The 20,022-nt window shown below is 50.1% G+C and overlaps 1 protein-coding gene across 2 annotated transcripts in view; it reads right to left on the minus strand.

The window, feature by feature from the left end:
• The window catches only part of RXRG (retinoid X receptor gamma), a 43,937-nt gene extending 28,422 nt beyond the window's left edge, over nt 1–15,515 (minus strand). For both annotated transcript variants that reach the window (XM_040635992.1, XM_040635991.1), the window contains exon 1: nt 15,368–15,515. In XM_040635992.1, the coding sequence (XP_040491926.1) occupies nt 15,368–15,416 (49 nt within the window). In that variant the 5' untranslated portion in view covers nt 15,417–15,515. The remainder of the gene's footprint in view (nt 1–15,367) is intronic.
• Between the last annotated feature and the right edge of the window lie 4,507 nt (nt 15,516–20,022).

Consider the following 20,022-nt stretch of genomic DNA (forward strand, 5'->3'; position numbering starts at 1 on the left):
CTACAGTCACCATGCTGTAATTACATTCCCTGATTTACTTATTTACTTTACGACTAAGGTTTGTAACTTTTGACTCCCTTCACACATTTCTCCCACCCTGATCCCTGCCTCTGGCAACCCCCAATCTGTTCTCTGGATCTATGAGCTCAAGGTATTATTATTATTATTATTAGATTCCACGTAAGTGAGATCACTTATTTGTCTTTCCCGTCTGACTTAGTTCACTTAGCACAATCCCCGGGGCCCATCCACGTGGTCACAAATGACAAGATTTCATTCTTTCTTATGGCAGAATAGCATTCCATCTCAAAATATCTGTTATCCATCCACTGATGGACACTTAGCTGCTTGCACAGCATGGCTATTGTAAATAACACCACAGTGAACATGGGGGTGCAGATATTTTTTCGAGTTAGTATTTTCTCTATGCAACTACTCTTTTTTAAAAGATTTATTTATGGGGCGCCTAGGTGGTTCAGTCTATGAAGCAACTGCTTTCGGCTCAGGTCATGATCCGGGGGTCCTGGGATTAAGTCCCACATCAGGCTCCCTGCTCAGCGGGGAGTCTGCTTCTCCCTCTGCCCCTCCCCCCTCTCAGGCTCTCTCTCGCCCTCTCTCTCTCTTGCTCATTCTCTCTCTCTGAAGTAAACTTGAGAGAGAGAGAGCATAGCAAGGGGAGGGGCAGAGGGAGAGAGAGAATCTAAGCAGACTCCCTGCTGAGTGTGGAGCCCAACGTGGGGCTCGATCTCACGACCCTGAGATCATGACCTGAGCAAAATCAAGAGTCGGATGCTTAACCGACTCAGCCACCCAGGCAGCCCTCACTGTGCAACTACCGTTAAACATAAATATTCCACTGGAAAAATGTCAACCTGGAGTTTCTCTCGAGCTTTGCTAACGTGGTTAAGGTCTCGCTGTGGAGAGAACAGTCACTGCCACAGTCAAGGAAACTCTGACCCTCCATCACTCTACCCAGGGAGTTTTCATCTATCAGGGACAATTGTCTTATAAACAGATAAATTCCAATCACCTGTTCTAAGTAGCACAACTGAGGAGGAACCACATTCTGTGGGTCCACAGAGGCGTCCCCAAGGGGCTCAAATGAATAGCTTATCACATACCCTGAAGACCATTAGGCAAATTCTGTACATTAACTCATTTCATCCTGACAATAGCTGTGAGAATCATTTTAGCTTTTTACAGATGAGAAAACTTAGGCTCAGCCTCACCCCCATGCGACTCCCTGTTCCAGGATGATTTATGCTCCCCTCCATTTCTAGCAAGTTCACATTCATCCTTCAAGGTCTAACTCGAGTGTCTCCTCCTCCAGGAAGCCTTCCCTGGTGTTCCTGGTCTGGTTTGATGCCCTTGTTCCGTTTTCTAATAACACCCTGTGCTTACTCATATCTTAGCACTTATTATACTCTGTCACCATATTTATTTATTTATTTCCCTGTCTTTTCCATTAAACTGGGAGAGGGAGATAAGTGTCCATTTTTGCTTCCCCACCCCCTGCGGGTCCCTGGTGCTGCCCGGGTGTTCAGTGACAGGGCTTAGATTCCAACTGTCAATGTGAAGCCCACGCTCTCCCCTGTGTGTGCTGTCAAGGACAGCAAGGATGATTTGGAGAGCCATCACCTCACAAAATACAAGATGACTCAATTATGAAGGGATCTCAAGCTGAAAGTTTATCTGAAGGAGAGAGAAAAGGGCAGCTTCCAGGAACTCGAGCCAGAAAAACCAAAAATCTCCCCAGATGGCCACTGATTGGAAAGAACAATTTTAGACTCTTCTGAGGCCCTGGAAGGCTGTGACATTTAAAGAGTCCAGTGTATATCTTGAGTCTGTTCCTAAGACAACATGTGACAGGTGAGCTGGGAGCCGTGCTCTCTCCGCTGGGACGGCAGCCGTCCTGCCCCCACGCCTGGCCACCTGAAGGAAATCGCTGTTCCCTTCGGGGTTCAGCTTTCCAGAAACAAACCCTGCTACTCTCCTTTTTATTCTGAGTTACGTGGATCTCCGAGAGCCCATATGCCTTTCACTTGCGTACCCCGACAGCAGGCCCAGAGCTGTGGGACAGACAGGGACGTCACTTCACACGTTCACCAACCCCCGAGTTCCCAAGGTGTGGAGCCTGTAACCCAGTGGTAAGGGACATCTGAGGTGGTATTTTAAGTGGCAAACTCTTAAAATAATATTAATAGTTCTGTAATTATTTTTACTGTTTCCTTCTATTTATAGTAAGTGACTGGGCTTCTATTTTTACATAAGATTACCTTTCTAAAAATAGCTATTTAAGTTTTCAAAAGAGAGTAGGGGCGCCTGGGTGGCTTAGTCAATTGAGCGTCTGACTCTTGGTTTCGGCTCAGGTCATGATCTCCGGGTCATGAGATCGAGCCCTGCGTTGGGTTCCATGCTAGGGGCATCTGCTTGAGATTCTCTCTCTCCCTCTGCCCCTCCCCCTGCTCACACTCTCACTCTCTCTCTAAAATAAATAAGTAAATAAATCTTAAAAAAAAAAAGAGCAAAGTGACCTAGGACAAAGCCTAAGTACAAGGCTACTCCATATGCAGAACACATGGGAATAGTGTGTAAGGGGATGACACGGAGGAGAAACACTGACCTGCACAGAAACATAGGAACGTGGGCTTTGGGGAACTCACGAGTTGTTCCAAGAATAAAATAAGGTGATGTGAGGGTGACTGAAATGAAAAATACATTGTTTTTATTATTAATAATAATAATAATAATAATGAGGATAATCAGGCCATGCCCCGCCTGCTCAGGGAGGAGCACGGCATGGCTGAGACAGACTGAAGCCCCGTTAAAGCTTGGGTGGCAATGGCCTTAAAATGTGGTTTGCTTCTGCTGAGTCAGTGATCCAGAAGAGGTGGGCTACTTTATAACCGCATTTTAAAAATAAGAAAATTCAAAAAGACAGATATATCTTACACGATTGCAGGTTGGTTCAGCGCCTCTCCCATGACCCACGGGTGCTTAGACATGAATGCTTTGCTTTTAGAAAAGGTGGGGAGCAGTGTTTCTAAGGACAGTCGTGTTTCTCAAAGGGAAATTAACCCGTCCCCACAGACAGCACGGCGTAGCTGTCCACGGCACTTCGATCGGCCTCCCTCCCTCTCTCCCCTCTCAAGCCACATGGGAGCCACAGCCAGGATCAAAAGGCACCACTCGTTTTTCCAGAAAACCAATTTCTAGCCCAGATCCAAAGGGAAGGTTTCACTAATGCTTCCCTCTTGTCCCTTCGGCCCCATCCTCCCTGGCCCCCGCAGCCCAGCCGCCTTGCTCTCTCCCTGACCCTACACCCTCTAATCCTCTTTAGCCGGGCTGTGCCCGCTGCCAGACGCCCGGGAAACACACAACCCTCTACTCCGCGGAGCTGATTCTCTTTGCTCGGAAAACGATTTGTTTAAATAAAAACTAACTCATCTGATGGGAAAGGGCTAGTGGGCTTTCTCAGGAGCTTCTTCTCTTCTCTCCTGGCAACATACTTAAGTAAAGTCTTTCCTATTTCTGGGCCTCATTCCGCCCGGGGGTCTCCAAGACCCCTCGCACTGCGGCTCCATGAACACGGAGTAGGATACGGCCCAGCGGCACCTGAAAGCGGCAGCGTGGGTCGCAGCGTCTGGCACGGTCTGAGTCTGGACCACTTTCCGAGGGGCCCCTGTCATCGGCAACTGGGCCAGGGTAGACCTTCGGGCTCTTTGGGATTCCAAAGTGCAGTTTGCGAGGCTGAGTGTCACCAGCAACCACAGCTGCTCGGGAACCCGCAGCGCTCACATGCCGCCGTGATTCCCAAAGCCTGCGTGTGCGTCGTGGCGCTGCGCGTCCCAGCGGAAGACGAGACGCCGAAGCCACGACGGCTTAGGTTGGATTCGAGGCTCCGCCTCCTTCCAGTCACATAAACTTGAGCGATCAACTTGACCTCTCTGAACGGCAGTTCCCCACCCAAAGCGGAGACACACACTCTTACCTCGTGGGCTGCTTAGAGCGCCTGAGAGCATGGGCCCTGCGGTAGCAGGTGCACTAATGTACTACCCTGTAAATGCTGTGAGGGAGGAACTGCGTCTGGGTTGAACGCCATTGTGGAAGATCATGGACATCAAGGGCTAAGCCCAAGCCGGCCCGTGGTAAATGCGCTAAAAAGGATCATCATTGCCACACACTGGCACGGACAGCCAGTTGTTCATAATATTGAATTTTCTGAATCGACTGGTAGACCACTCCACCCTTCCCCTAGGATCGCCCAGATCTCCCCATAATCCAGCCTGGCACAAAGAGGTCCTCCATGTGACTTCCAGTCTGACGGTCTGCTGTCCTACTGGTTGTCACATACTTTTAATTTCTGTCCCTCGCTGTTAACGATTCCCATTATGGTACCCAGCACTGAGCCTGGAACATAGCAGATTGCTCAGAAAGATGCTTGACAGTGGGACAGGAGCAATGATGGGATCATTTTTTGTTAATTAATGTGTATAATTATAGAGTTCTCAGTAGAAATTACTCACATCAGAGATCTCTGTCCCTGGTGTTTACCAAAACGAAAATCTCTGAGTAACGAATTGCATGTGTGTGTGTGTGTGTGTGTGTGTGTGTGTGTGTGTGTGTGTGTGGAGGGGGGGCCTTGTTGAGAAAGAGAAGCCAGGGTACTCAGAACTCCAGAATTCTTACCAAAGTGAGGAAGTTGCCTAGCAACCTCGTCCTCAGCCAATGAAAGGAAAATGTCAAGCATGAGTCTTTCTGACTGGCCAGACAAGGGAGCAAATGGCTTGGTGTTTCCACCCCTTTGCTGCTGGGCCAGGGTATTTGCTGGCCCGCTACCACGCCTCTCCTGCAGAGTGGAAACTTGTAATGGATCTTGATACTGGCTAACACGCACCCGCAGGGAAGGGGACAGAGGTAAAGACGTGCTATTCCTGAGTTGGGAGCAGCACACGGCCCAGTCCCATTCAACTCTCTCCCACTGGGGCACAACTGCACACCCAAGCCTGTCTCCTTATCTCCAGTGGGGGGACGTGGTGCATGAGCCCCAGAATCATAGAGTAGTCGGACACCTGGCTTGTTCTTCCTTAAAAAAAAAAAAAAAAGATTTATTTTTTATTATTTATTATTTGAGAGAGACAGCATGGGGGGAGGGGCAGAGGCAGAGGGAGAGAATTTCCAGCGGACTCCCTGCTGAGCACGGAGCCCTATCCCAGGACCCTGAGATCATGACCTGAGCCAAAATCAAGAGTTGGTCACTTAACCAACTGAGCCACCCAGGCGCCCCTGGCTTGTTCTTCCTAGTCTAAGGCAAACTTAGTCACCCATCCTTTCCCCCTCCTTGGCTGCTTGGCTCAGAACACACAGGCAAGCCGCAGAGCGAGGTAGGCAGAGGAAGGCACTTTAACTGACACTAATCGTCACCTCCTTCGATGACTGACAACAACAACAAAAAAAGATAACATTTATTGGGCAATTGCCATGAGGCAGACATGGTTCTCAACACTTTACATATATTGACATATTTCATACCTAAAAGCCCCGTTAAGGTTGGTACACTTATCTCTACTGTACAAATGCAGAAGCTGGGGGATGGAGAAATTAAATACATTGCCCAAGGGAGCATGACTAGTAAATTACACAAGTGGCGTCTGAATGGAGGGAGGCAGGCAGCGGATCTGGGTTTTAACCCGAGCCTCACCAAGAGCTACACTGCTCTTTGACCCCTCCCAGCAGCTGCCCAGGATAGCTCGCCCTGCCTTCCTCAATCCAACCTGCAGCCTCCCTCTGGACTTTGACCTGGGCACTTTCCTTGTTTTTGTTTTTGTTTTTAAAGATTTTGTTTTTTTAAGTAACCTCTGCACCCAGCGTAGGACTCGAACTCACAACCCCAAGATCAGGAGTCCCACACTCTAGGGCCTGAGCCAGCCAGATGCCCCTGACCCTGGCACTTTCTGACTAGGACACTCCCCATCCTGACTCTGGCCCCTCCCAGTTCCAAGCTGGCTGGGGCTCCATTCACCGGAGTCCTAGCTCAGCCTGACCTTTCCCTCTCCCTTCTCTGGCAGAAGGGGCACTCGGATACCAGGGGTCTGCTAGTCCACGTTTCTTGTATTTGAGTCACGATCGGCATGTTCAAAAGCACCTGCACAGAAGCCTCAGCGCTCCACGGCTCCCTGCCGTGGACAGCAGGGTGTCCCACAGGCACCGAGCTCCATGGTCGAACAGGTGCCAACCCCGGGGTGGATGGCGCCGAACTCCCGGGGAGCGAGGAGCAGAAGTAGAAGCCACCTTTTTTGATAAGACTTCTCTGCTCCCAAAGCGTTTTCTGGCATTCTCAATGGGGAGAATAAAGGAACGTGACAGAAGTGGAGAGTGTGGGAGAAGGGGCTCAGCGCCCACGGCCCCTCGGCAGCAAGGGAGTTCACAAAGATTAGCAGCTGACCGGGGGCTTGCAGCTGGCCAGCCTTTCAGAGCCTCACAGGGCAGCTCTCCGGCTTCCTGCAGGCCCCCCCAAGGAGGGCTCGGGGCTGTTCAGGGTGGGGGATGGGGTTGCTACTCCCGGTGCTTGGGGGAGGGGGAGAGCACAGTGGCATCCCTTCTTCCTTCCCCCTCCCCGCCCCTCCCTGCTCCCATCCCCCCAGCCCCTTCCACCCCACTTCCCCTAAAATCTGCAATGATGGAGGTAGTGAAAAGCAGGCAAAGATTGATAATCAGCCTCATTATTACCAGCATTATATGTAATTATAGCAAAACCTTACTCATTTCGATCAATTGAGAGAAAAAATCAGTCTAAATTCGTGACAAGTTGGCAGATTACTTTTAAATTACAATTTTATTACTTCTAAGTAACACACGTGAAGAGTTTGTATTCCGAGTACCACAAGCTAATGGTTATTAAGTGGAGATTTTATAAAATCTGCTTTAAAAGACTCTTTTGTAATTAACACCCCGTTAATATGCTAATGATGCTCCTACTAGGCTTTTTAAATTGCTTCAAAACAGATGTAACTTAAATAGGGCAACACTTCTACAATCTTATTTGCTTGACAAACCCTTTTTCGGTCTTTTTTTTTTTTTTTTTTTTTTTTTTTTTTTGAAGGAGCAAATACAAACTAGTTCATACCATGACCAATTTAATCACCTTTTCAAATCACTTAGGTCATAAATTAATAAGGCCATATTGCTTGGGGTTAGAAACCGGACTTTCAGGACTTGAAGAATTACCTCGTTTTAGAGAAAAGAAAATAATCCCAGAGAGTATGCATGCCTTGCTGAAGGCTACGCGGTCAGGACAAAAACGCTGGGTCTTCTGGCTCCCAGGTTCAAGGTCATTCCACGGTCTACACGCTGTCTCACACTCACAAAACTCTTCATAACGCTATGGTATTTATTTCCATTTCAGTTATTGGTTCAATCAGTCAAAAGATATTTGTTGAGTGGCTACTATGTGCCAGACCCCAGGCTAGGCACTACGGACAGAGCGGTCCCACCTGCCAGTGCCTCATTCCTGGAAGCTTCAAACTGACTCAGAAATTATCCCCATCAGATCAATTTAGAAAAACAGGTTCAGAATGATAAAGTGACCTTTTTAAGCACTTGCTGTGAACTATTATAGACCTAGAATCTGAGTTGAGTCTAGCACAATTTCTGGTAACCTTTCGGCACGCAATTAATGGCATTCTGCTCGCATACCATCTTTCCTACCCAGGACCAAATTAATGGTACAGGTGGATGTCATGCTGTGTCTAACTCATAAGAGGTACGCCAGGATCCTCGAGCAGGGGCTCCTCCAACAAGGAACGCGGTCTGTCCCTTCAAGCCAGCTCCGTATACTGGCAGACCATGTACCCGTTGGTCCACCAACACAATGCCGATGAGTGCTTCAGGCATTGGCTGAGGGTGCCCCCAACTCACCCCTTGTTCCTAAAGTCCTTGAACATCCATTTTGTCCACAGCCAGCTCTTGAACCCATGACCTCGATCTCTTTTTCTATCTCTCTAGACTTCTTGTCCAGATATGCTCTCCCTGACCTCTAAACATGGACAGTCTTCTGAAGACTGCAATCATCTTAATACAGAGAACAACATCCCCAGTGCAATGTTAGCATGAGGTAATGCACACAGGATCCTTTGTTCTCGGGTTCTAAATACCTAGATTCCTAGGACCCATTTACTTAACCCCAGTCCCGAGAAACATTTCTAGAAATAACTCATCTTCAAATGTTATGCAGATGCAGACTGCAGAGCTTATAACGAGTCTATCATTCCTTCAGGACAGGGGATGGGTCCTAGGTCTCCTGCACAACTCGTGCACAAGCCAGATACTTAGCCGAGGTGTGCTGAACAACCGACTGGCATTCCCAGAACGGTCTAGAATATTCTCTCCCTGCTGATGATCTCTAACCTTTGCTCTGCTCCCTTCATCGCTGGAGCTGAGGAATCACAGGGACCATGAGCCCCCAGCTCTCCAAGAGACGCTTCCCCATGACAATAGTGACCAGCAAAGGAGTCGAAGGAGATGCTGAGTCACAGCCTTGAAAACCGGCCTAGAAGAAACATCCCAACACATGTGTTAAGCACTTTCTTGGCCGCTCCTCTGACTTCTTGTAAATGCTTTCTGAATTAAAGATCACAAGCTTTTCCATTTTTTAAGTTCAGATGTTGGATCCTGAAATCCCATCAGGAATTTGAGCTTGATTTCGAACCTAGAAACTTCCTGTCCCGCTCCCCCTTTCTCCATCACAGTATTTAATAAAGGCAGCAGGGGGCTCCAGGTCGTTCAGTGACTCATCAAAGTTCCTGCCCCCCGCCGCCCCACCCCGGGGAGCCAGGGTCTCCTGAAGATTGGAGGGGTTGGAGGTCCCAGGTCCCAGCTCTCTTTCTGCCAGATCTCAGGAGTGCCTGCTCTAGAATGATGTGTTAAAACAGAACTTCCTGTAATAGGCCCAGAATCCCCGGCTCACTCTGCTTTGTCAGCACCTCCTGGTGTGCCGTCTGATGCTTTAAGAACAGTCATACCTCCCCTAAGAAAAATCTAGGCACAAAGTTCTAGCTGAATTTAGAACTATAGTCTCCAAATTTTCTGAAATGGGAAAGGAGATCTTTGACCGTGTGTTTACAATGGTGCAGGATTGATTTTATTTAATCCCTACCCTGGAGAAGGTTAACACTGACCCTGTGTGGTGTGTAGTACTGAGTTATTTTACCATAGGTTGGGGAGAGGGCTCTCTGAGGCCTCCCCGCCCCCCTCAATCTTTCCCTCCTGCCACCCCAGGTGGCCCCTCAGGGGGCATCGGGGGAACCCAGTCTGAAGACCACAAGCCGTTGCAGGTCCTGGGTGAGCCATACCTGCTTCCCCACATGTCCTCACCTGTAACGAAGGGGTCACCCCCATGACCCGCAGCCCCTCAGTCTAGTGCCAAACACTCAGCTCTGTGCCAGGGAAGCTGGGGAAGAGGCTGTTCAGAGCTAGGGACAGGAACCACAGCAAACTGGAGAACACCTAGAAACTTCTCCAGAATGACCCCCTAGGGGTCCGCAAACATACACGGCGGGGGGGGGGAGGCATGGGGGGACACGCAGCGCGTCCCTGGGCCTTAGTTTCTGCTACTTTCGTTACGGCTTCTCTCACCCCATGATAGGATTCGGACTCGAGCAGTTGCAATGGGAAACCCTAGAACCAGCAAAGACTCCAAGGTTTACTCTCTGGTTCTTCAGAGGAGAAGTTTGCCAATTCCCACCCTAGAACGTAAAATCGGGCTCTGTGTATTAAACTAAAGTGGGGTCCATCTGGAGAATTTTTTTATTTTTGTTTTCTCAGTACCTTCACGGGCCCGGTGCCCTGCCCCACCCCCAGTCCCTCTATTCATTTGCTGCGATTACACATGTCCAAAAAATGCAGTATGATCCCTAAGAAAGTGGTGACAAGCCCGGAGACTATGTTAGCTGTTGTTCTTACACGTAATTCAGCCACTTGTGGCAGATCTGGGACTCCACCCCCTGCACCCCCCCCCTCTCTACTCTACCCCCCAGCCCGAGGCAGGGGCAGCAAAGGGCTTCGACACAGCCGCCCTGGCAGCCGCCTGGATTTGGATCCTGGGTCTGCTCTCTACCAGCTGGGTGCTTTTGCGCAGGTTACTGACCCTCCCCGTGGCTCTACGTTCCCATCCGTAAAATGGGGATCGTGACAATCGTAGCGCCTGCCTTCCTTCCTTCCAGCGGCCCTTGAGAATATTAAATGAGATGGGGCTTGCAATGCCCGTGGAAGAGGGTGTGGCACACAGTAGGTGCCTAATACCCAGGAGCTACTATTTTCACTCTTTCATGACGATGGCTGAGCCAGAACTCGGATCAACCCCAGGAGAGCCACCCAAAGCCAGGCATTCTAGAAAATAAACGTTTACATTCCCTGGGCCTCTGGGTCTTCCACTTTCAAATAAGAGAAAATCGCAGCTTCCTCTGGGAGCCCCTGGCATCCCAGGCACCCAAGTCTGGTGGCGACGTTCTCTGCAGACACAGAAGCAACATAATGAGGGGAAGGAAGAGGTGGGGAATTTAGATTAGTCTTTGCACAATTTCTTCCCCCAGTTCCTATTCAGCTCCCTGTCTCCTGGTAAGATTGTAAATGTTTCAGAAAATAGTTTACACTAAATATGTTCCTTCCTAAATCTCATAAACAGTTACTCCTTCCTACATAAACCCTAACCACTTACGTCCATGGTAGGTCCCAATTAGCCACCCACACATTTGCGGAGGGGAAAATATGTTCTGGCGCACGCATCTGTGTACACAAACACACAGACACACAGACACACACAGACACACACACAGACACACACACAGACACACATAGACATACATAGACACACACAGACACACATAGACACACAGGCATACACAGACACACACACATACACACACAGACACACACACAGACATACACACACAGACACACAGGCATACACAGACACACACACATACACACACAGACACACACACAGACATACACACACAGACACACAGGCATACACAGACACAGACACACAGAGACACACACAGACACACACAGACACACAGACACACACAGACACACAGACACACACACAGACACACACAGGCATACACAGACACACACAGACACACACAGACACACAGGCATACACAGACACACATAGACACACACAGACACACACACACAGACACACAGACACACAGTCATACACACACACACAGGCATACACAGACACACATAGACACACACAGACACACACACACACAGTCATACACACACACACAGGCATACACAGACACACATAGACACACACAGACACACACACACACAGTCATACACACACACACAGGCATACACAGACACACACAGACACACAGAGGCACACACACAGGCATACACAGACACACACAGAGGCACACACAGACACACACACACAGACACACAGTCATAGACACACACAGACACACAGACACACACACAGACACACACACAGAGACACACACACAGACACACACACACAGACACGCACACTGACACATACACACACACACGGACACACACACACACACACACACACCCTGCTCCCACATCCACACACATCCTCATATTGCCCCCCCACATACGCACATGCGGGTGTGCACACGTACCTCTAACCCACCCCTCCTCGAAGGCTGCTCTTCAGTGAAAAGCAGAGTGTCCCACACAAATGTCAGGGTCAGCCGAGCAGGACTCTTGCGAGTCAGGCCTCCAGGAGAAGCACCAATTAAGGCTTCAGAGCCCCTTAGCAGAGTGACTGCTGAGCTCTCCCGTGTTCTACTCCTCAGTGGCCAGGCCACGTGTCTGCAACCCCTGGGCCGCGCCTGGTGGGATTAGGGCTCCTCGCCCCAGCCAGGGGTGTGCTGCTCCCTGAGCAAGCGCCTGGCCCGCGAAGTCCTGAGAAGCAGCTCAGCCGAGCGGGGATTCTGGAACCAGACTGCCCGGGTTCAAATCCCGGCCAGCGCCACCTTCGAGCCATGAGACCTTCAGCACGTTCCTTGCCCGCGCGTGCCTCAGCTTCCTCGTCCCTAAAGGCAGCAGGATCGGCCTGGCGCCCCCTCGGAGGGCTGGCACGAGCGCACAGTGCCAAGTGCTCACAGGGGAGCGGACCCCGAGTCAGTGCGGTCGAGCCTGGTTAGCTGAAATGCGAGCCCCCTCTCCTGATCTCTCCTCACCCTGAGGATTACCGCACAATTGGATGTGGGAGTTACAGGCTTCGTCTTGCCATCTTCTTACAGGCAGCCACTGTCTCCTCCAGGCAAAGAAATCTCTCACCGAGCAGCTGGCAAAGCCAGGACTTGGCGGAGAAGGAGAGAAGGGTTCTCTGCTCATCACAAGCGGGGCCGGGAGCTGGGAGACGGGGCACCTCTGCGAGACCCCTGCAACCCAGGTAGTGAGCACCCCTTGGCCAGTCTAGCCCGTCCCTCGTTCACTGATGGGACGATGATCTCACATCTGGGAAGCACAGCCCCAGACACATCCCCAGGGGTTATTTCCCAAGGGTGACTTTGTGTCCCTAGAGGTCCTCACAGCATATCCCAGGAGCCTCCTGTGGTTCCATTTGCTGCTATATAAAAAGGCCGGGGGGGGGGGCATGCCCCACATCATCGCATAAATGTGGTTCCACTCTGTGCCCAGGCTGCAGGTGACAGCCACTCCAGTCCTCAGATGTTCTCTGTGCCTGGGGTGGGGGGGTCCTCCCTCACTTCCAAGTTCTCAGACAGACCTCCCTGCAAGTGGGGGGGGGGGGAGGCGTGTCCTCTGGCTCAGTGTTTTAGCAGCCTCTTAACTGGCGCACGCAAACAAAATGGAAAACATCAACAGAGCTAAACAAAATAATTGTCCTCCTCCCTAGGGAACAAGGAAAAGTCGCATCAGAGGGAGACATTTAAACAACCTGATGGCCCTTTTCCCTCCCGCTGCCCACGTTACATCATCGTATTTACCATGGCTGCCCTCGTGCGTCTCCTTGTATTTGAAACCTAATCCCACCAAATACCGGGACCCCCACAATTGTGAGACTCTAAACCAGCAAAGTGTGTGCGCTCTTGTAGATTTCACTTTTCCCCCAGATTCCTAATTCATTATTCTCCAGTGATGTTTGATTTTAAATTAATCTGCCTGTTAATGTTTGAGCAAAATGGAAGGGATGAAAATACTTACTTTTATTAAGTACCAAATACATGGACAACAGTAAAATAGCTGCTTTTTCAAATGTTCACACATTTAATTCTCAAAACAACACTGTGAGGATGGGATTATCAACTCCATTTTAGAGATGAAGGCACTGAGGTTCAGAGAGGTTCAATACCTTGCCTAAAGTCACACAGCTAGTACGTGAACCCAACTCAGTTCTCTCGCAAGATCTCTCTCTCTTTCATGCTCCCTTCACTGTATCAGATTGAAGGAGTACTGTTGTAAGTTTGAGTCAGGGGCTTTTCTGGAAGGTCTCTCCCATTCAACCCCACATAACCTTAGATTGGTCCCTACCTCGTTGAGGTCTCCGTTTCCACTTATAAAATGAGAGGTCTAAGATGCTCTTTGAGGTCCCTGAGGAGACTAATATTCCGAGAATCCAGCAGGCAGCCCCAGTTGAATTTGGGGCTAGACCTTCTTTATCCAGCCTTTCTCTTAGCTCTCTCCCTAGATCCTTCCACCTTCAACCCAGTTATTCACTCCCCAAATGTCTCAGAGGGTCTCCATGGCATTCATGAAGCCATGATCTCCCAGACCTTGGGGGCCCCAAGAATCTCGAGGACAAGCACTTTCCTCAGATCTCAGACAACTGAATTCAGAGGGAAAAGGAAAATGTGTGTCGGCTCTGAATGGGACCAAGATGGGAGCTGAGAAGGCTTTTCACACCCAGGACCCAACTATAAACGAGATCAGATGTCCCGGTCACAGCTTTGGCCACCACTCTTACTGGGTCATATCATGAGACTGGCCCCAATAACTTCAACATCCCCTCTTTCAGGAACACATCCGTGGCCCCCCAACTCTTGTGTCCCAACAAACAGCTTCCTCCCACATCCCAAAGAGCACACAGCACGAAATATTACAATGTGTCTGTGTGATAAGCCGACTCTGTCCAAGTGGCAGAGACCGTGTCTCATTCACATCTGTCTTCCCAGAACCTAACACCATGCTTGGCTCACAGAAACTCCCCCAGGCACCCTGAATGAACGAGCAAGCCCCCTGGCTCAACACCTCCCGGGCAGGGACCTCATCCACCTTGCAATGTCCCTCCACACCTCACAGAGGGCTCTGCCCGGCAAAGCGGGCAAGCTGTACCCCCCTAGCCCTCGGATGAATTGCCTATCTGTCCACTCAGGAGGTCGGGAGAGCAGGGACTTTTCAGTTCTCAAGACCTAGCAAGAATTTCCACTTTGTCCTGTCTGCCAGCATCCACAGGGCAAAAGCTCCTCTTTGGCTCCCAAGAACACGAGCTACATGCCACCAGCTGACAAGTGATCGGCCAGTCGGTCAGCTGTTGGTTCCATTTATTCAAAGCTGGACGGCTGATCTGCTTCTGCCACTGAATCGAGGGAGCCTCGGGACGCACGTAAGGCAGCCCCTGGGAAGTGAGCCGGGGCTGCCCTCCCTGGCTTGGTGACTTGGACCTTCAGCCCCGGGTTCTAGGAGCGCAGACTTCCGCCCCCAGATCCGACCCTCCACCCTCAGAGTAGAACTGCTGACGGAGACCCTGGCGATGGAAATCAGCAGGGAGGGGGCGCGAGGCTATTAGCAAATCAAAAGGGAAGACAACAGAGGCAGGAAAACACGGTGGCAAATTCAAGTGCTCCGTTTCTTTTTAAAAATCCAATTATAGGGAGATCTGCTTTTAAATAAAACAAGCATGCCCTTGTTACCGAGTATCTCAGGGACTCTTCATAGAGAGGCAAAACCTTTTTCATCACATTTTTCTCATTACAAGTTGGATAATAGGTACGTCTTAGTGATTCCCTTTGACTCTTCCACTTTGCACACCCACACAAACACACAGGGTTCTAACAATGCTCTTGTTCTGTCTGGGTCTCAGATACAGTCTCAGGCAGGTGGGTTTGAACGCTCCTTGGAATATTTGCATGCCCTCTCTTCTGCTCACTCATGCTGATATGCACAGATCCTCACCTCCGACCATCCCCTCTCCCTCCCTCTCTCCTGCACGCACAGACACACTCCCGCAGAAACACACTCCGAGTGCATATAAACATACATGCCCTCTTCCTAATTCACGGGCATCCGGCTGTCCCCATTTCCCGATCCCCTCTGGCCCCTCCAGACAGGTCCCCCGGGGCAGCCCCAGCGCCGGACTCACCGCCAAAGCCTGTGGGAAACTTCATGAAGTGAGAATAATTCCCATACATGTTTACTCTTCAGTTCATGTTCCTCTCGCGCGCGTCTTCCGGAGAGCACGGCCTCCCGGGCTCCCGAGCGCAGCCGGGCTGCCTTCAACTTGGGCTAACAGGAGTGGTCATCGCTTCCTCGCAGCCCGGGCAGCTCCGGCTGGGCCAGCCCTCCGGGATTAGTCTGGAATCTGCCCCTCGCTCGGAGCGGCCACATAGCGCGTCCGGGCGGCGCGGCAGCTGGTGCCTGTCAGTAACCACGCACAGCGCCGCCGCCGCCGCGCCCCGCCGCGCACGGGCTCCTGTTGCTGCTTTGATTCACTCGGGGCTGGGCCCCGCGTGAGCTCCGCCGGCTCCGCGCCTCCCCGGGGCGCTGCCGGCCACGGGCCCAGCGTCGGCGAGCCCAGATCTCTGCGTGGCCGCCCCCCCCCACCCCCGTAGGTCAGGAGCGGAGGGCGGAGGAGGGGGGGAGGTGGCAGGGGCCCTGAGACTCCGGAGGGGCCTCCTCCTTGACGTGCACCCACAGACGCCCGTGGGGTTTTAGTAAAATGCATTTTCGCACTTGGGCTCCCGTCCGTCTAATGCACTTGGTGTTTGATCTGTGGCAGGGGGCAGGGGTGAGGGCCAGGAGAGAAGAGAGCCCCTTCGTAAGCGCAGGTTTGGAGAAGTGTGAGATTCCATCCCCAGCCATGGAAAACTAAGCTAAAGCTTCCCTTGGGTGCAGGGTGGGCCTCCCCTGCTCTGCTGACCAGAAGTGCTTGTCTGCCCTCTAACAGAAGCCTGACAGGTGCAGGTGGGAGCCAGAGCTCATTCACAGGGAAAACGTGTGAGCAGGGAGGCCGCGTTGGCTCCAGGTGGTGGTGGCCATTCACCGGAGGGAAGCATTCACCCTGGAGACCGCTGTGGTCCAGCCGCTGTTCAAAAGGCACCACTGAGTCTTCGCTGAACCAGAGACTCTGTTGGGTGGAACCCAGCCACAAATCAAAGTCTACGTATCCCTTTGATGTCGGGATCTGTCATACAGCTTTCCTGACAAGCCACTGCTGGGCCTATACTTGGACACCTCCAATAATGGGAGGCTCACTACTATCCCATTCCATTTCCGGGTAGCTCTTACCATAAGAAAGTTTTTAATTAAACTGACATCTACCTCTTCTCTGTAGCTTCTGCCAACAGGCTCTAGGGTACTCCCTGTGGCCACACAAGAGGAGCTTGTGGGGATCTTCTGCAAATTCACAGATAAATACCCCATGCCCATAATCTACTTCTCCAGGCATTCTTGCCTCATTCAGCCATCCCATGTATCACCAAGCATTCGAGTTTATATACAACCTATTCTTTTTCTAGGAATATACTTCAATTTCTGGAGACCCTCAGGGAGGGGAAGGGGGTTGGCCGGACCTGAATACAGTACTTCAGCTATGATGCGGATCTCCTCCCCCTGGTGTTTGGGTTGGCAGGGCGAGGAGGTGCTGTCAGCATACGCACCAGGGTCGTGGACTGAGCCCTGAGAGGCTGAGACAGGATGAGAGGTTGCCCTTGATGCGGGATGGCACACGGACGGAGACTCAAGACTCAAGTGCTAAGAGAACCCAGAACAAAAACTAAGAATAAAGGCCCAGGGACAGGAACAGAGTCCAGACGATGAGGGAGGAGGAGGCCAGATGGGGATCAGAGCCAAAGGTGATGACCAGGAAGGAGGAGGAAAGATGCAGGCTGTCACTGGGGACGCGTGGCATGGCCGAGACTTCCTTGGCGGGGGGGGCTGGCCTCAGAGGCTTGGCTGAGAACTGGCACAGATGCGGGCCGTGCAGAATACAGGGGGACTGTTTGCCTCCCTGCGTGGGCTCCTGGGCAGCCCCACGTGTGGATTCGCGTAAAACTAACTTGACAAATGACCCACCCACCCAGCTGTATTCTCTATTATACGCGTTTTTCATCCTCTTCTTGGGCGATTGGCTTTGGGGACAGCGTGCAATATCACCCTATAGGCCTCTGAAATGCAACGTTTGGGTTCACGCATCACGCCAGATCTTCTGGGGTTCCTGCTTCTTTCATCCAGTGTATGTTATTCCTCTCCCCAAATTCTTGACTTCCGAAGATCTGACGCACTGCTCCCCATATTTTAGCTAACTTAGGGACAAAAATACTGAAAAAGACATAGCAAGGACGGCTTACAGCAGACCAGCGTACCATCGGTTTACGAAGACCATGGACACGTGACTCATACAACATTCCTTGTGTGGCCGGAAGAGTCCGTGTCTGCAGAGAAAGCAAGTCAGAAGCCAGCCTTGCTGGGTACAAATCCCAGTTCCACTGCTTACAGCCTCACGATATCGGCAAGGTACTGACTCTCCCTGGGCCTCCGTGACCACGCAGGCTTGTGATGAGGATCGAGTCTGCACTTGTTAATCACTTGAAAGATCCCAGATACTAATGCTCAATCTGTACAAGCTCTTTTGATGATGACGGTGATGTGACTGGAGCGAGTCCCTTCACCCCTTGTTTCTTTTTACTCATTGGTAAAATGGTGGGACAGGGCTAAATGAGTTCCCAAATCCCCTGCAGCTTAAAAATTAAATGCAAATGGATCCACCCCCCAATTCCATAACTGCCCATTTCCTCCACAGAAGTGTCTGAAGCAAGTATCTAGAAGCATAAACGACCATTTGGTACACCTATCCGAGAAAGAAATGAGTTATTCCAGCACAACTGGCTTTTTGGTGAACCGGTGCTGGCCAGGGTTCTTCCACGTACTCAAAAACCATCCTTAAAAAGCTCTCCTTAGAGCCTTATTCAAGGTCAATGTCAAGATGATCTGTCAGCACTTTGTGGTAGACTCTACTCTCTCCCCCTTTCTCTAATTTAGCTGTACCTTGACCACGTTTGCTCACCAAGTAAAGACCAAAAGCCTTAGCCTGGCATGGAAAGGCCCCACCGTCTTGTCTCAACCTACGTTTTAAGCTCTATCGGGAGGAAAATGCTCTGGGATAGAAATCATAAGGCCCTGTGCCTCCAGCCCCACTGCTCTCCAGCCGTGTGACCTTGAGTAAGCTCATTTACTCTGGGGGGGAGGGGACACTCACACCACTCACCTCACTAAGGTTTCTGGGTTTTGTTTTTTTTTCATAATCAAATGGGATGAGAGGAGCGCATGTGTTTTGGTTTGGTTTTGGGGTTTTGTTTGTTTTACACACCAAAGTTCTATACAAATACAAGGCAGTGATATCTCCTTGTTTGTCTGTTTGTTTTCTTCCCTTTCTCCAGTGGTCCCTTCTGGTCTGGCCATTTTGCTCACTGTGGGAACATAGTACGTTCACCCCAACTTATGGTTCATTGTTCATGTTCATTTACCTTCCCCGACCTGCTTCCCCACATAAATTGTTTTCCTACGTAAATGCTAGAACACAGTAGGTGCTCAATACATATTTTTGCATTAAAAAAATGCTTGATATGCTTATACCAAAATATCTTAGCGTTCTTTCCTTGTGATACCTTCCATATGATTTAACATCCCATAACAAGCCATAAACTTTGTCGTAGGTACAAGAAATACAAACGTGGCTTTTCTCTCTGATCCACATTTTTGGCTGGTACCACGGTGTCTTGTCTAAGACCATTATTGATACAACGACATTGGCCTGACAACCCCACTGACTTCAGTCACTCCACTGCTTCCAGCTGTTACTGGATTCTCATTAGGACGTCAAATGAAAAACCAAGTGCTCGTGTCCATAGTGGGAATTAGCTAATTCATTCATAAGAATTCTGAGCTCACTTCTTGTCAAGGCTAATTATCTATTCCTCTTAAGTGATATGTTCTGCTTTTATTAAAGCCATTAGTGCCTTTGAGTAAATGAAAAGGGCATCTGTTTTCACTAGTATGTTTGACACAGACTCGGCATATCTTATGTTCACCCTGGTAATAAAAGGATATAGCTTTACCACTGGTCTGTTTGTGTGTGTGTGTGTGTGTGTGTGTGTGCGTGCGCACACACACACGCTTTTGAACAACGGCAATTGAAGATAATATTTTGCAGTAAACACGAATAAAAAACCGAAGTCATTTATTAGGTATAAAATGTAGAGGCAAATACCTCTACACTGATGACATCGATTCATATTTTTATATTTGTGTAGTACTTCACCTGCCTAATAGTATATAAAGTTCCGATGTGTTTTCCCAAATATTAGAATTAGACCATACCATATTACCCTATTTTATAAATGAAGAATTTGAGTCCAAGGTTGTGAAGTCAGAGAAGGAAAGAGAGCCACTCCAACCAGTCAGATTTCAGATGTGGTCTCACAACTTGGAAGTGACAGAAATGGATATAAAACCAGGCCCCCAACTCCGGCTCCCAGTCAACGATCCTTCACCAGACCTTGACCCTTCTCTTATTCATGATGTCTTTCTATTATGCGTGTTATGCGGCGGGAGATTCTTACATATTGCTTTTTTTCTCTTCGCTGTCACGCATTCATTCGCTTATCACTCAGCCAACACTTACTGAGAGCTTTTGGCCTGTCGGTCACTGGGGATGCACTAAGAGACAATAAGATCAAGTCCCTGACCTCATGGAGCTTATGTAGTCTGATGGAAGAGCTGGAGAACAAATAGTCACAG

The sequence above is a fragment of the Ursus maritimus genome, unplaced genomic scaffold (genome assembly GCF_017311325.1).
Source record: "Ursus maritimus isolate PB19 unplaced genomic scaffold, ASM1731132v1 scaffold_2, whole genome shotgun sequence".
Classification (NCBI taxonomy): Eukaryota; Metazoa; Chordata; class Mammalia; order Carnivora; family Ursidae; genus Ursus; species Ursus maritimus.